General features: G+C 32.2%; 1 protein-coding gene across 4 annotated transcripts in view; it reads left to right on the forward strand.

The window, feature by feature from the left end:
- LOC122718241 overlaps positions 1–18776 on the forward strand; it is a 139926-nt gene that overhangs the window by 27992 nt on the left and 93158 nt on the right. For all 4 annotated transcript variants that reach the window (XM_043943117.1, XM_043943119.1, XM_043943118.1 and 1 more), the window contains exon 4: positions 11828–11997. In XM_043943117.1, the coding sequence (XP_043799052.1) occupies positions 11991–11997 (7 nt within the window). In that variant the 5' untranslated portion in view covers positions 11828–11990. The remainder of the gene's footprint in view (positions 1–11827; positions 11998–18776) is intronic.

The following is an 18776-nucleotide window of genomic DNA, read 5'->3' on the forward strand; positions in this document are numbered from 1 at the left end:
TTAATCTTTTGGAATTTAGACTTAGGAAAGTCAAAATTTACTGTTATCTATAATTAGAAAAACCTACTACATAAGCTCATAAGCTACATAAGAATATTTATACATTACTAATTCCAAAGTTACTCAAAATTCCTGTTTAACGCAGACATCATTATCCATTCTCCTTTCGCGTTTCATTTACTCCATAGATTTTGTATCCTCCTGCAACAAATCCTGATTCATATCCAGATACAAGTAAACAGGTCGCGTTAATTTGATTCATGAAAGAAATATTCTGTTCTATAGCGACGAATTTACTTACCGCGGCGCCTGCTCCCAGTCGACTAATTGGAAATTATGTAACGTCAGAGCGACTGTGTTTCCTGTAGAAGGAACGTAGGAGCAACGAAAAGGACCGCCTGTTTCCCTGCAATTCCTTTGTTCCTCTCTTTAGTCGTGGAGACGCAAATTATTAGGGGCATAATCAACTTTCTCAATGACGCTTCCTTTCTTTTCCCTACGTTTCCTTTGTTTTTTCCTTTGAAAAATTACGCTTTTTCCTATCGTGGCCAGATGAAGGATATTGTATGTTTTAATTAGTCGTTCGGCTATCTTTTCCATAACTTTGTGTCGGGTTTTAATACTATATAGATACCAAAGTGAATCACGTCATTGTACCTGAAAAAGGAATAAAAACTTGTTAGATTAATTCTGAATAGAGAAATTTCGAAATTTGCAATGTAATTGTGATTTTGAATATATTTTAGATATAAAAAAATGATATCTTATAATTATAAAAATATCTATATCTCTATAATTATAAAAATCTAAATTATTTTTTAATTTATTTATTTTTTACTATTAGATTCGAAAATAGAGAATAAAAATATATTTTTAAATTAATTTATATATTTATATATATTTCTGTATATTATATAACGATTCGTTCATTTATCGTAACAAATTTCGCGAGAAATTAATTGAACATGGAATAATTAGTCTGCTTTGCCTACAATATTAATCGACTTTGTTACATTATTCCGTGCAAAACAAATAGACCCGCCCTCCAGAAGCTTTATAGGATGCTTCATTAATTGGCGCGTCACGGTTACCGCGTTTTCTATGAATTAACAATGACGAAACTCTGATAAATCAATTTAACGGGAAGCAAGAAATTATACGTTGACTCTGAAATTAATAGTTGCAATTATACCTGATCTTTGCTGAACAGGTTGTTTGAACATAACTTCATGTGCTACTGGCTATTTGAAAAAAAAACAATCAATTTTATTCAAATAAATTTAAATTAAAAAAGTACTTAATATTTTTATAATTCTTCTATAATCTTTCAAATCCAGATAATTCGATTAATCTTAACCTAAAAGATCGTGAAAATTCAGAAATATTCTAATCTTAATTTGACCAAATTCTATCAAAAAAAAAAAAAAAAAAAAGAATCTTTAATTTTAAAATTTCTCAAACTTTGCCAAAAAGGAAATACTGCCTCTCTTTTATCGCATAGGTTCGTTCGATTTATGGATAGCAGAATTCGATGATATTTCAAAATGGCGCGAAATAAAGGAACGAAGTGACAGACCATTAGTGGTAGCGGGGTTTCCTGGAACCTAGATATGAAAAGGTCTTTCTAAACGGGCAGGACATTACCGTGGCGATAATTAATGAAACCGTATACCGTTTTGCCGACATTAACTCGTTAGGAAGGCCGCTGCTTGGGAAATTGTGTCTGCCTCGAGGAGAATTAGGGTGAGAATAGTAATGAGAGAACGCTGCGAATAACTTATGTTTCCGTATGTGTGCGTATTTATTACTCTTGTCGAAATTCTAATTTTATAATCTAGATTTAAGAATTTTGGTCGAGTTATTGAGCTTAGATCTGGAATAATTTGAATTTTAAATCTTTTTTATTGTTATTAGATAGATCGAAATTCGATTAAAGGTTAAAATTGATGGATATTTTTTACTTGCTAAACCTGTTTTTGACTTAGATAAGATAATAAATTGATTTCTGAAACGAAATAATAATAGTTAACAATAAAACATGCTTATGCTATAGTCACAAAATCAGTAAAATGTAAAATAACAAAATATTAGAAATAGTATTTTGATAATAACTGAAAAGAAAATATAATAATGCTCCTCTAAATGCAGCGATCATACTCGTTATAGATAGCCAATAAATGTGGCTTCCTAATAGTTCAATTTACTACTTGCTATATCGCTCTCGAAAAAAGAATACGATATTTGATGATTGATCAAAATTGCACATAGAAGATGAATATATGCATCTAATATACTAATTAATACATCGATTAACCGATCGAACATCATTCTTCACATCAAACATCTCTACCATATCGAGACTATTATACCTAACCTCCAAAGAATCGAACGCCTGATTGTAGCAAATAGGGAAATCGATCGAGCTTACAACCATGCCATTTTCATCAGCCGTATGAGTTAACGAAGAAACCTCGAAACAGGACACTTGGGTATTTATTGCACGCGTAAACACCATCGATCGGCTCGAAACGGCATGTACCTATATCCTGTCCAACGACACACACTACACTCATTTCCCTCGACGATCGCTCGACAGAGGGCGATCGATATCGATATATCGATATACTTGTGCACTCGACACTGGCGGCGTTCGTGTAAACCTGGCGTGTGTACATTTTGCGCCACGTTGGATCACGGCTCGCCACCGGATTCTGCGATCGGGATAACCATTCCATCTGATTCCCGAGGGGGCTCTATCCTCTCATTCCCAAGGGATCGACGAACCGAAAACACGACGGATGAACGTCGACCGGAAATGAGCGACTGTTGAAAAGAGACGAGTAATTGGGAGTAGGGGTTACGGTGCAATGTCATTTATAGAATGAGTGATTTGGAATTCTGGCTGTCATTCTGATGAGTCTAATATTTAATTTTGATTATTAAGTTAGATTTTTGTATGAATTAGATTTTATTGAATAGAATTGCAAAAATGAAATAAAAATAAAGGTAAGTGTTTCAATTTTTATGTATTGCAATATATAATATATACTTTATGTATTTTACTGATTAGAATAGAATTCTATTTATATGAACTTTTGGAACATTTAATTTTAAATTTTAGATGTCATTTTAATACACTATGAATTTGTCTTTAATTTTTTATGTTTATTTTATGAAAATCCGTCATTTAAAATATATTAATAATTCTAACATCATTTAAATTATCCAAACTTCATTTATTGGAATGAAATTTTCATTAATTTGATTTGATTGAATGAACTTTAGATAAATCCTTATTATTTAAATTAGATTAATACATTATATAATGAATGAAAAATAAAATAGAATGTAGAAATTAGTGTAGAATTAAATCCATTTATCTATATTTGCACTCTTATTTCAAAAAAGTTAAAAATAGCAAAATACTTTAGATTTGATAGATATGAATAGATTAGATATGAATAGAATTCTACTGTATATAACTTTTCCAAATAGTAAAAGTCAATTTATTGTGACAAATCTATTACAAAAAAAATTCTAAAGCAACGTTTAAATAAGCTAATTTTCTCTTCTCAAAATTCCAACTTTCTATCACAAGTTCCAGCATTATCTTTACACCAAATTACCAATCAGAAAATCTACTCAAAATCAATAAGAATCGGATCGATTGAAAAAAGAAGCAAAGACGAACGATCGAAAGATCTGCATTTTAATAATCTGCTCATCGACGAGGATTAAAGACCTCATGGGTCTCGGATCATGGATTTTCGACAGATGATACAAAGGTGGCTGATTCTTATCGCGGAAAGATGATAGGATCGGCCTATCTCTTCTGTGATCCGTAATTGAGTTCTGGTGGAAATAATTGCTCGCCTTCTGTCGCAGGTGAACTGAGATACCGTCGTGTATCGGATCAAGGGAATTGAAGCAGTTCCAAGTGGAATGAGAAGATGGCTTTCGATTAATCCATTAAAGAACGTGTCTTGCCATTTGTACCGATCTTCGATTATTCTTCGATGAAAAAAAATTTACCAAATTTTTTTCTTAATTTGTCGATACTTGAAGAGAGGATTCTGAGAGACCGATATAAATCATTGGAGAGACTAATTAGCAGAAAGCGCCTGAGTTTGAAAGTTGGAGGAGAGATTTTTTATAAGAAAAAAAGTCATTGAGAAATGATAAATGTGTTTCTATGTGGCAGCGGTTGATGATCGATACGTAGAGGAAACGAGGATGAAGAAAGTAGGGCGTAATTTTCTTTCGATTCTATCATGTTATCGAAGTTTCTGATGGACGTTTCGAGCCTAAGACGAATATAGTTCTTGTAACGTGGAAGAAGCTGCACATTATAATTTCGATTAAATCTATGTGAATAGATGGCACTATGATGCAGAGAGCTTCGTTAAGTTTAATTTATATGAATGTGACATGGAGAATGACATAATTAGAAAGATTAATACGAGTAAGAGCCAGAAATCCTAGTTAATATGGATGTGAAAATTTCTGAATTGAAATTAACTCAGATTTAAATTTAAGTAACGTAAAAGTTAATCTCGAAGGGCATTTAAGTTGATAGAGAACTTGAAAAACCTAGAATTAACCTTATCTTTACATTTCAAGAAACCTAAATCTACATAGACAAACCTAAACTTATGTTAATATGCTTGTTACGTAATCTTATATTAAGCTACTTTGAATCCCTCAGTATTATCTCTGAGAAGAAATAAATCCTTTACAAAACTAAATATTCTACCAAAACATTTTGTCCTCTAACCTCAAAAATATTTACTCGAGAGCATGATTCAATTTCTTTCATTAATTGCGAATTATTGATTCTCTCAGAAAATTAATTCCAAATAAATAGAATTCAATTTCGAATTCTTTTCATTTTTCAATCACCGTATTACTTTTCTCGTGACGTTTTAAAATATATCTTTGTTTACCGGCAAACAGGAAGTTTAGAATAGATCGCTTGACTCGAATCGATCCGGTTTTTCCTTCGATACTCCCTTTTTCCATTTTCCTCAGGGCATCAATCATTGTTGGTTGGATGATCGTGTGCAAAAATCGCGACGAGAGGAAAGTTATTCTTTAACAAAAGCGCGCTGACGCGGCTTGCTTCCCATCTTGACTTTTCCAATCTCCTCTTATCTTTTTCTTCCTTTCTCTCTCTTTTTTTCTCTCTCTCTTTATTTCTTTTCCTTTTACTTTCTTCTTGTTTCTTCTTCGTTTCTCGTTCCTCCTTGTCTTTGGTTACAAAAAAATAATATCATCCTCTTTTGTATTCCTGCGAAGATGCTCTTAGCCTTTCCTCTTCCCTCGAGGACAAACGTCCCATTCTTCAACACGCGTTTTCCACATTTTCCAACCTCTTTTTTCAACTATTTTCTCCTCGTTGGCCGAGACGGTCATAGGGAAGGTTCGTGTTTTCCGGGCTGACAAGTGGTTCCTCGTTTTTCGTGGTCGCCACGAGTGCCCTCCTTTTTGTTTCTATCTTCTTCTTTTGCTTTGCCTCTCACGGATGACGTTTTATGAACGTGTTCTCGGTTCTTTTCTTTTACTTTTCTCTCCTTCCTTTTTTTCCTCTTATTCGTACAATGTGGATTTGTCAAAAAGCAATTTCGCTTTTGTTTTATATCAGGTATTTTATTTTCTCTCGTTGTACAATTAGTTGCCTTCAATTGCTCATTGTTTTTGTGCCTCATGCGAGAGATTCTCGATATTATGATCCTAATTTAGAGTGGAAATATGGGATGTTAATTTATTCTTTAAAAAATTCTGTATCCTCGAGACAAATGGCTTTTTTTTTATTTTATAATTGTTCAATATACGAATTTTTTAACATGTTATATTCCAAAATGTTATGTTTTAAATTTATAATAAAAATGTTTGCCTATTATTTCAAATTCCATCGATTAATCAAAATAACATAACCTTAATTGAAACATTACTATTAAATAATCTTACTGAATAATACTTATTAAATAATCTTCATATAAAATTTTCTTTTTTAAATGATCATTTGAAATAAATTTCATCCAAATCTGTTCTCACACGCGTATTCAACACACACTTTATCACAAATCATTCGAAAACAAAATAGTAACGACACTGTCACTAACAAACTCACGGTTCGCTTCATCATCAAAGTCAACCACTTTAGATCAACGAAACAAATCAAACAAATTCTCTACTAACCCCACTGAAACTCGTTCGTACGGTCGAGCGCATTTTCGGTGCACGTGATCGCGCTTTATCTATCCTGGAAACCGACAATGTGAGGTTGGTTGATACCAGCCGAGTATCCAGTTTATCATTGGCGGAAATTAAACTAGTTTCGAGGCAGAAACGATATTAGCTGCGAATAATCGGTGTGGAAAACTGGGCCGCGTTTATCGAGCCTCGATTCTTGCTTTTCTATTCTATTAACTCGGTATCATCAACCGTGTCTAATCGACTTTCGCTCGAGACTGGCCCATTGTTCGACGAATATCGAGTTCCAAGTCACCTTTATCGGGTTAAATTATTAGATAAGGAAGATTATTGATGCTACAATTAGGTTAGGTTTTGGTGAATTGGTTCGTAAGCTAATGGAGAAATAGTACAAATCTGTTGTATCAAGTTGCGTGAAAGTTCAGAGGCGAGATCAATCGAGACTTCTGTTATTGTGACCAAGGATTGGATTCGACGAAACTTGTAATTGGAGTGTAATAAAGTTGAAGCGAGTATCGATTGCTGTTGAATATGGCGGCGAGAACAGATTCGATGAGGATTTTTTATTATTTTATATGCGCATGCGCTTATCATGATTAACATTTAAATAGGGAATTAATCAATTAATAATATTGCATTTCATGACAAATGTGTTATGACTAGATTATTGTTATTTATGTAAAATTTAAATATATAAAAATCTATAGAATTTGAAAAAGCAAAATTTCCATTTAAACTTTTTTCGTATTCATAAAAATTTTATTATACATAGGCATCTGTAATCTTATTCACAATAAATACATAAATTAGCATATATATACAAATTATATTATTAAATAGAGATCTTAAAATATCATGAAAAATTTATCATTCTCGATTAAAAGTTTAAAAAATTTAGTGAATTGTGTTTTTTAATTTTCTTATCAAAATTTTCTCCATTTTATTTTTGAAATATTAACAAAATCAATTACGCATTTCTAATTTTTAAATGATAGTCAATTAAATCTTTGAGTTTGAAATGTCAAGAAATGAATTTCGAACGAATTTCGAGGTTTTTCTCCTTGCATGTCAGCTTGTTTACGCTGTCAACTAAATATTAATCAAACTCTATGGAGATCTTCAAGACTCGAATAAAATTTTTTTTTTTTCTTAAATTTCTTATGTGTTCTTCAACATCTTCGTTCGGAGAAAGTTGTAATTGAATCGAGGATGAACTCGTCTCTTTGTTTGAATTTTAATCGAATCCTCGCCAACTTCTTGCTGTCGTCGGCGTATAGACGAATCCTGAGTAGTTTCTGCAATTTAATGGACTCGATTATCGAGCATAAACCTTACCACGAGAAACCATTCGTTCGCAAATCTTGCATAATTTATTTTTTTTCTCAATGGAATTTTCAATCTTAACCGAGAATGAAAGATGATCTTGTTCAAATTTCATTATTTTTGCATCCATTCAAGAAATTCTAATTCTGGCTCGTTTTTAATCCAATTTCACAACATCCATCATTAATCCAACAATAAAAAATAAAATATAAGACAGATTATTCTTAGAGATTATCAAGCGTTCTCAAAGTACAATTTATTTCTCTGAAATATATGTCGTGGAAATCAAAAGTAAGGAAAGGAAAGAATGAAAAAGAATAAGGAGGAATAAAAAAAAAAAGAAGCGAATAGACGATTCGAAAGATGAAACGAAAACGAGCGATGTAAAAAATGATTTGGAAAGTTTTACGAAGCTTCATACTTTTTACCTTCTTCTCTGTCTTTTCGCCATATTTCTTTTGCATGGTCTTAACCATTTCTTCGCTATTCGCCTTTAAATCCACTCACGTCATTCTCCCTCCCTGTATTATTTCCCTACAGAGGTGAAACAACGAGAAAGGAGGTCGAAACGACAAGGAAAATTGCCCAAGTTCCGTTTGCACGCGATTTAGAGAAAAAAATACCTGGACAGAGTTCGCTGATTAAAGAACGCGGGTCGTAAATTATTTTAAAGCGAGACAAATTTGATATCGTACTCGCAATTTATTCCGAAGAAACTGAGACAAACATTTGTTATTCTGTTCAGAATATTTTTTGTATATTGAACGCTATAATCTTAGTATGCATCGAATTTTAAAAAGTTCTTTCTTTCCGCGTAAAAAAGAAGAAAGAAGAAGTGTTACTCGCTTGAAGCGGCTACAAAACTGATTTTAAGTTGAAAGTTGATCGTCGACCGAGTTTCAACGAATATTGTCGAAAAGAGCCGAATAGCATGGTAAAGATTAGCATAGAGTTCTGTCGATAAGATAGAATGTTTATATCGTAAGAATCAAGGAACAGAAATTAAATGTCACAATAACCAAGATTTTATGAATATTATATCTCTAGAAACAATATGCATGATAAATTCCTATCGTTTCCTATTAAGAACAAAAATGTATCTACATTTATAAATACAAAGTCTCATTGTAAAAGTTTCAAAGATATAATCTATCCAAACATAAACACTTTAAAAGCAATAAACATTCCAGAAAAGATACCACTGCAATAGTAATATTTGAAACGAACCTGTACATGTATGTTTACTTGTAATAATAAATAAATCATTAATCATTAACTATTACAATCTTATTATATAATCTTTGCAACATAAGAACTATGATTCTCATTTGACCACAAATATTGTCAAGCTACTTTTTAGTCACGGTTATTATTTGAATGATTTAAAAATCGATCACTACACAATTGTTATTTTAATTCCATCTATTTAAATTATAATAATAATCACTGTCGATTAAATAACAAAATTCTCAAAAGAAAAATTTCCATAGAAAAGTGTTGTATGATATTTCAAATATTAAAAACGATATTTAAAGGAAGAAGGGAACGGAAATACGAATCGAAAAAGAGGAAAAGGAAAAAGGAGAGAGGAAATGGAAAATAAAAGGAAAGGGAAAACGGGGGTGAGTGAACGGAGGGGAGAGATGATAGGGTGGAAAGTGCTCGCGTAGCTTTCCAACGGATCGTTGCTGATAAAGCGCGATAAGCGGCGCCGTGGCACGTTATGAGGACGGAAACGATAACGCCGGCACATTTCCAGGGAAACGTCGACTCGCTTTTCCGCTTAGTCTTTACGCTTTTCGAGCCATGCCGCGAGAACTGGATTCGAGGGGGTGGTTCTCGTATCTCCAGCACAGCCTTGTATCCGGATGCACAACGGATAATTGAATGTGTCCGCGTTTGTGCCCGGTTTAATCCCGCGGCCAGAATTCGTTTAGCTCTTCTGCGTGTGCTCGATTGTTGTCGCGACTGTTAATCGCTTACATGGAAATCGATACTTTTAAGCTCCTTTCCATGGATTTTCAAGCTTGTTCGATGATCTTTTGAAATTATCCATCACAACTGTTCTTTCTCTAAAACAGATACGAGATAAAAAAAAACAAATGTACGATATGTATTGCAAGGCATACATTTTTCAACGTATTATATTTACACTTTCCTCTTAGATTCTTTAAATTTCAAACGTAGCTTTCGTTCCTAAACGTTCCTCGAAAGAAATTACCTGCAACAATTTAGAATACGAGATATTGTTCCATAAAATTCCACTTGGAATGCGCGAAGTGAAATATTCTTTTCGAATTACCAGCTTACCTTCCTTTATACTCGTAATCTAATTTCCCCGGAGCGTTACAATTTTCCGGGTTTAAAGTGACAACGTTTTACAGCCAAGTCGATGGAATTATATTTCATTCGTAACACTCAACGTTCTTTCCTTGCTCAACAATATGGAAGTCTCTCTCTCTCTCTCTCTCTCTTCTTCCACCACGATTTCGGTTAATCGCTATCTCGCTTTCTTTCACTTATACCAACTCGAATACCATTTTACAGAAGTTTTTTATCAAGCGTCTGGCTATCAGACACCTCGTTGATAATCGTTCCCCAGTAATGACGATCGGTAGGCATCGATCCTCAAGCTCGATTCCCATCAAAGAAATCCCAATTTCCGTTGATTTGTTTGGCGCGAGCGGTTCGTCGGCACAAAAGCTCCTCTCACTCCCACTCCTTGAGCCATTGTTGCCAACTAGAAACCTTCTAATGATTCGGCATTACCGTTGGTATGGTTACTGAAATGGTTGTCTAACGACCGTCTCCGCGTATGTTCCATTCCTTTTCTGATTTCGATTCTTCCAGTCATTCTCTTTTCCATTCTCGATATACATGTGACTATTGTCGTTTAAAAAGGAATATTTCAAAGGGAAAAGATTCGCCTCGAACAAAAAAACGCGGGGGGAATTCGTAAAAGAACGTAATGGGAACTTAATTTCCGATAAATTACGAAAAGAAATCGCTAATTTATTCTTAATGTTATATTTATATATAGAATGAAATTCGATTTGAATGAAAGAATCCAAAATTAGACAGACATTAGAAGAAAATTAATTTCCAAAATGAACAAACGTTTAAATAATAATACAAGTTAATCATGAATTGAAAACTTTGAATATTTTCAAATGTTTCTAAGATAACATAAAAGTTTTTATAAAATGAATAAAAAGCAATTCCATGATATATAGCATAAAGTTAATCGATATTCTCGAGAATCACGAAGACTTCCGTTAACCACAAATCAACCGTGAAACAGGCGCGGCGTGAGTGCAAATGGTGGTGACTTCCGGTCCCACGCCGGAAACGTTCAGGAATAATGTATTCCATCGGGTCATTGGGTATACCTCGAGGATCGTAGGAATCGAGTCTTTACGAGTATTGCATGTATCGTAAGGACGAACGTCAATTTATGCTTGTCTTTCTCTTCCTCTCTTCTCCTCACTTCTACCATATTCTAAACGCTTTCGAGTTGTTGCAAATTGCTCCAACCGCCTGGAGAATAGTGATTCCTTGTGGAATTTACTTTGGAAAGCCTCGTAAAGGATTAAACTAGATGGTGCATGATATATTGGAAAAATATCTCTTCTCTTAAGTTAATATTAGTCAATGAAAAATATAATATCAATATCATTATTTTCATTATGATCAAAATTTAGAAAAATGAACAAGAAAGTCTAAATTTAATTAAAGGATACGTTGAACTTAATCCTCTTACAATATTGTTTTTCTTAGAGTTCTTAGAAAAAGAAAAAGGATTATATAGTGCAAGATTAATACATTGAATGTCATGTGATCTTGATCATCTTGATTTTCTTAATAATTAATTATTCATAGTGAAAAATAATTCAGATAAAAGATGAATGATGTATATTCTCTTTCGATGCGTCAACTGTATCTAGAAATATAGAAAAAAAAGTATTGAAATGAAATATCTTATAAGTAATAAACATTGTAAGCGTTAATTTAACGATCCAATAATATAATATCAAAGTGCATACAGATTAAAATAATCCCATAATGTTAAAATGTCACATAATTTTGAAAATTTTGCTATACTTTAATATATCGACAATTCTGAATATATTTTTTTATCATCTTATATATTATTTTCTAACAAATAATATTTCTTGATCTATTGGTTTTCCAATTAAATTTTTTCCATTAATTTCAATATATCGTTAGCAAGTAACTATGCAATCTATGTATCCTTCTCAATCATGTTGATGTTCATCGTGTTTGTTTTCAGGGTGTGTTCCATATTCCTGCGTGTATTCCTGATCGAAGTAGATTCCTACGAGTGAACCCAGACTTTCGACTCGCGTCTCGAAGCGTATCGATATCGTCGCCTCGCGGCCAACCACATACAGGAAAGTGTCCTCTCGACTGGAGGAGAAGTGCAAGTACTCGGCATGAAGGGTGAGTCCTTTGAAAGTTACAACTTACCCCCTTGGTGCTCGACTTGACGCTCGATCGACGACCATCCATGTTTCTGACCCTTTATTCGAGGCCACCCTCATCTACATAGCTCGTCTAGCTATAAATTAACCGATAACTAGACTATTCGCTTTTACAAGCCAGCTACACCATGTACGGTTGTTGTTGTTGTTGTTGTTGTTGTTGTTGTTGTTGTTGTTGTTAGTAGTTGAAATTTTCAAAGTAGAGTAGCTCCTCTTTGAGGGTGATTCAGGTTAACGATTCATCCGATCGAAGTGGGGTGTTTACTTTTATGGGTCATCCAATTTTGTCAATTATTCAACTAAGCTGAAATATATTTTTTTATGAATAAAAAAATAGATTTTAGTTATGCATTTTTATATATGATTTGAATTTAAAATGAATTTTATGTCTTTGGAATCTCACAATCAGAGAATTATTGTAACGAAATATAATATTAGCCTGATATTACTAAATATTAAAATCATTCTTGAATAAATACTTAATAGTAAAATTCAAAGGAATCAAAATTTGTTTTAATTTTTTTACTTTTTTTTATAATTTTTTTTTATAATTTTTTTTTAAATTTTTTATATTAAAATTTTTAATTTTATTATAGTTTATATTACAGTTATGTATATTTTTATATTTTTAATCATATTTTTATAATAAATTTAAATTATATATTATAAGTTGATAGTTTCAATGTTCCAAAATAAATTAAGTTTAATTTATATAAAACAATAATTATATAAACAATAATACAACAATATATATAATACCTAACCTAAAATAGCAAATATATTATTGATTGAATACATTTTATGCATTTTGAAAATTTAAAATATAATCAACTAATATACATGTAATACCTACCATAGAATATCAAGTTATTAATTAAATATAATTTGTAAGAGTAATAATTAATGATGTACTTCAAAAATTGAAAAACCGAATCTACTAAATTCGAAAAAGGAGGAAAGAAACAAAAAAAAAAGAGATTTATTCATCGTAGGCAAAAGTGAACGATCAACGAATGATCGACTTAGTAGTTGAAATTTATACGAATTCATATATATTACGCTTTTGATACGTAGAACGTCTCTGCGTGAGTGGTTTTCCTGATGATAAACACAAATTACACTTGTAATCCTACCTCGAGGAAATATCGAATATCCCCACCACACGTTTGAAATTCGATTTATGCTGCGTTTCTCGCGATATACCACGATCGAATTGACTTGAATATACAAAAAAATATTAAGATCATTCGCAATTTTCAATATTTTTCGTGTCTTTGATAAAGTTTGAAGATCTGAATGAAATTTAATTGCAAATTATATATATTGTTAGTAAAAGCAATGAAAAATATGTAAAATTGACAAGCCAATGAGATTAAAACACAATTCTGATTGGTCGAACGTGTAATGCAACAAAAAGGACATTCTCCATGGTCCGCGCTTAATGAAAAGTCAAGAGAAGCATTGCCTCAATTCGAATGTAGAGAAGAAAATTGAACATTGAGACGATTCAAAGTAAAAATTCATTTTCATCATTATTTGAATATTTCTTTCATCTTTACAACGTAATAATTTATTATCTTTTATCAAATTTCTATGACCAACTTTACTGATGTGAATCCAATTAAGAATATTTTTGTTGATACGAAATTGTGATATGTAAGTTATCATAAATTTTATCGTACTTGTCGAAAATATCAACAATTCTAAATATTTTTATTTCTTTAGAATTTTATTCTTGATTGACTAAATACGTATGGAATTTTGATCGAAATTAAATATTGATATTCTAGCATCTTTCGATTAAATTGTAAGAGGTTAATTGATATTAATTGATAAAGAAGAAAATTCTGAATATTTGAATATTTTAGATTTCGAATATTATATCGAGAATCTTTTACTTTTTAAACATATTTTATATATAACATATTTTATATATGTATACATTATCTTTTTTTTCTTTTCTTCACAGCTGTATGTGATGTAGGTTAAAAGATGAAAAGATAACAAAGGGAGACTGCAGAGAGATAAAAGATCGATGAAGTTCTTAATGGAGGCAGATTAGCAGATTGAAAGATCTCTGCCTCGAGATATATTCTCTCGCGAGGAACAATTCCTTGGTGCTTCTTTATCGAGTTCTCGATGGTCTAATTCGTCGTCGAATCATTCAAAGGGGCAGTTTTCTTTCAAGTTTCTTCTTCTGAGTGGCGAGATTTAAAGATTAGAATAGACTTTTTAGAGAAATTGGATTTGAATCGATTGCAACTCTTGTACAAATCACACGAGTATCCATAATTAGACTTAAAGATTTAAAAGATACGAACATAAGTAATTCGAAAATTTGTGAAATTCATTGTGAAACGATTCACAGGGGAAGAGTTTCTTCAGAAATTTAAAGATTGTTTGATGAAAAATTTTGGAATTATCATCTCTATTGTAACTCTTGCAATCCTTTGACGCTAAGTAATTTTTAAAAATTCTTATATATAATAACAAAACAAAATCAAAAATTTCATTGTAAATGTATCTTCTTTTTTTTTTTTTTTAAAGAATTGGAATTCACGATGATCTTTTTCCTGTGATTTCACAACGAAGAAAGAGCGAGAGATTTCTTTTGAAACGAGGGAAAGAAAGGATGTCACTGAAAATGTAGAACAACCAGGTTGACGGTTTGCGTGCGAGCAATCTGCGTGTTGGCTCGATCTGGGTCACAGAAATCGCTGGAAACGTAATTTCAGGATACGCGTTCGACGCCCTTTTCTTCGCCTTCCGTGACCCGCTTTCCCTACTTGATCGCTTTTTAGACAACCTTGGGGATGCTTCGAATACGTCTCTCCGTTGTTACATCACTTTTAAAAAATTGTCTTTTCTCCACTCGATAGATCGATTTTCGTTCGAAATTATACAAATGTGAATCGTAAAATTAAAATTTTAATATTTCACGCCAAATAATAATTTATTCATCTAATGGATAATATTAACAAAAATTTCTAATTGATAAATCGTTTTTTTTCTTTTCTCGATTTATCGTCGTTTTCGCTTCTTGCAAAACGAAATTATACAAATGGATTTTATAAATTAAAAGTTATATTCTCGTCTAAACGGTGATTTGTTTTCCTTGATGGATAGTATTAAAAGAATCGTAAAAATTTTAATCGATAAAAATTGTTTTCTCGTTTCTTGCACAAAATTATTCAAATGGATTTTAAAGTTTTTTCCCCCATTTTATTTTATGAATAAATTGCACAAACCATTTTCTTTTCCTTCCCCAGATCGTTACACGCACAAAATTATTCAAACGAATTTTTAATTTAAAAAGTTTCTTCTGACTTGAAAATCGATTTATTCTTTGCATATTAAGAAGAATTATAAACATTTTTCATGGCGTAAATTTCAGTTAATACACCATAGCACGAAGAGAAATTCGAGTATAAAGATCATGCAACGTTTCCTCCACAATGAGCTGTTTTATCAATGGCCGCCATTTATAACATAAATCGCGCAAAACATTCCCCTAAATTGGCAAGAAATGGTGGAAATCTTCGCCGGTACTTAACCCAGAACACCTTCTTGGATCCTCCTTTTCGAGGCAGAAAGATTCGCAACGATCCTGATGATGACTCTTCTTGCTCCAGAATCTTGATAAAGAATTCTACTTTTTCTGAAAAAAAGACATCTCTAGAATCTCGAGATTCAATTCGAGATATCGGATCAATTACCCTTGTGTTGCGCGAATAATCAATTTGAAATTTAAAGAAAATTAAGGAGGTAATTCGAAGCTTAACTGAAAACCATGATCTTTTGTGCTATTTCTTTTGATCTAAAAGTCTGTTTAATTCTTTTACTTTATTATTCTTTGTGATTCAAAGTGTAATATTTTTATAAGTTTTTTCTTCTTTTATTATATATTTTTATTAAATCTTAACCAAAATTAATTTTTTTATCATTCCTTCTTACGATTTGATTCCAAAATTAAATTCTTTCAAAGATTATTTCTCAAAAGAGCCATCGTATATTTTGAATTAAATCCGATATCTTTTTTCCTTTACAGTGAATTTATTCTACATCAGTTCTGAAAATTAAAATGAATATAAAAATATCAATAATCTGATATTTTTATAAATTAATTTTATATTTATTAAAATCTCTAGATTCACAAATACTAATTCAAACCCACAAATTATATTATCTTTCAAAAGAATTCTTTAAAAACATGAAACCAAGAATTACATATTACAAAATCTATTAATCAATCACTTAGTACATTCTCTTTTAAACGAACAACAAGATTCAAAAAAAGGTAATTTATAAATACATCACATATATACACTGCATATATAAATTCTAAAATTTATACTATAATTAGATTATATTCCAGATTATATTCTCTCAAAATAATTCTATCTCTAAGAAGCTATTAAAAGAAACCAAGAATTACTGCAATCAGAAAAAAGATCTCTAAAAAAGCTGCAACTCTTCTAGTTACTCTTCAGTATGTACCAATCAAATTAAATCCTTCCACCCTTAAATCAACAACAGAGAGAAAACAAAAAAAAAAGAAAAGAAAAAGAAAAACAAATAGAAAAAAAAAGAGAAGAAAAAAATAGAAAGAAAAGAAGGAGTAGACTGATAAAAGAATAGGTGGAGCGGATATCGCAGCGATTTTGAGCAAGAGGAGGAATTGCAGCCCCTCTGGCGGCCGAGCAAGGGGTAGCAGTGACACCACGACCCAGATACGGGCCATTGTGCACCGTGTATAGTAGGATTGCGTCACAGAGCTCGGCACAGCCGCAACGTCGGCTCCGGATTCCGGCCGAGGCTGCTCGAACTCGATCGTTTTCCACTGACGCAGTAGTCGGTCGCTGCCGTTTTTCAGCCACCCTATTTCGGTCAATTCTTGACCCACTTGGCCGCCCTACGTTTTTTTTCCTCCCTTCTTCTTATTCCGCTTCGTTTCCTTCGATCGGACTTTTGCCCCCCTTTTTTTAAATCTTTGATCGAGAGGTTATGGGGTAATTTTCGATGGTGATTGAATGAATTTTACGACTGTGAAATATTGGACTTTTAATGTTTTTTCTTTTTTTTGTTTCAAAACCGAAGATAAAGAGAGGTGAATGGTTTATCTTAGAAATTCTCTTCTAGTTCAATTCAATGTAGCAGAAAAATAGAGTTGAAAAAATAATTAATTTAAAAATTTCGAATAAAGTTAGTTTAATTAATTGTTTATCAAAATGCTCGAATAACGTTTATTCGTAGCTATTATAGTTGATCCACTCTTTGTATAACCATTTAGCACTACAATTATTTGCGATTATTATTATTATTATATTCTGAACAATAAAGATAGAAGTAATTTTATTCGTACCTTCAACTATCAAATTTTGCTCATCAATGTCAATCAAAGAAAATTTTGTTCTACGTATCAGAAATCAGTCAACTTGAACAAATTTTCTTTTCCTTTCTCAACAAACTATTTTGAATTTCCTCTACAAACGCTCTATAAATAAGTTCCAACGAAACTAACCTAAAAGCTAACCTAAAAACTTCCGTTCAAAGCTAAAACGAAATATATATCCCTTTACATAATCGTATTACTAGTATTTATAATTTAATTTCACTAATCAGAAATCAACACTAGAATTCGTTAACTCGAGAACTAACAACTTCGTTTCACCTCTTTCCGTTTACATATTTCGAAGGAAGAGGGAATTTTACCGACGTAAGCGTAAATCGACATGATTTCAACTTATCTGGCAGCCGTGGTCACGCAGGAGCCGCGTGCAGCTCGAAGAGGTGGAAAGGGGGAGGGTAGGATGTTTCTGACAAGAGAGGAGGAACGTTTAAGCGACTGCTTTTACCCGGATCGTTAGCGCGCTTGCTCTCCTCCAGCTTCTGGACCGCTGCCTAAATACACGAAAAGTTACTATTCGCAAAGTTAGTGACCGGTTGGTGAATTTGTCCAAATGCGAAACACGAGGCTTTCAAATATGAATCGACTCTAAACGTGGAAGTGTGTATATATATATATATTTTTCGCAAAAGTATTTGAATAAATAATAATAATATCTTACAAAAAATGTCATCAATTTTTCGAAATTCGAAAATTCGAAAAAATTTCAGTATAAATCCTATAAATAAAAATATTTCCAATCAATAAATTTCATCTTTCCCTATTTAAATAAATTTCACTCGTCAATTTGCAATAATTAATGAAAGAATTTAACGCGTGGAAATCATATATAAATAATCCCATATAAGTAATTCTCTTGAAACAATTCATTCCTTCTTCCTCTCTGCGATAAAAAAACATTCCATTCCGCGATAAGAATCGGCCATTAAGCGCGCAGCCATTAAGAGCTAAATCCACAAACGAAAAAATATAAGCAAATAACGAAGATAAAGAAATGATATCAAAAACCAAAACTAGAAAAAAAAAAGAAAGAAAAACAAGTANAGAAAAAAAAACAAGTATTCACGCATAAGACCAACCAATCCAAAATGAAACGCGTACTTGTCCACAAAAAACCGCAAAGAAAAGCAAAGGAAAGTAGTTGAAACACGATCGAAGCGAAACAACGGTCGTAAATAAGAAGACAACAGGAATGGTGGGTGCACGTGCAGAGTCCAGTGGCGTGGAAACGTGGGGTGGAAGACGAAAGAGGAATGCCTCGATGTTTTCCTGGTTTAAAACGCGTGTCGAGTATCGGTGAAACGGATGAGAAGAAGAAATTCTTCTCTTGG

This window comes from Apis laboriosa, unplaced genomic scaffold, assembly GCF_014066325.1.
Source record: "Apis laboriosa isolate Shangri-la unplaced genomic scaffold, ASM1406632v1 scaffold5_cov152, whole genome shotgun sequence".
Lineage (NCBI taxonomy): Eukaryota > Metazoa > Arthropoda > Insecta > Hymenoptera > Apidae > Apis > Apis laboriosa.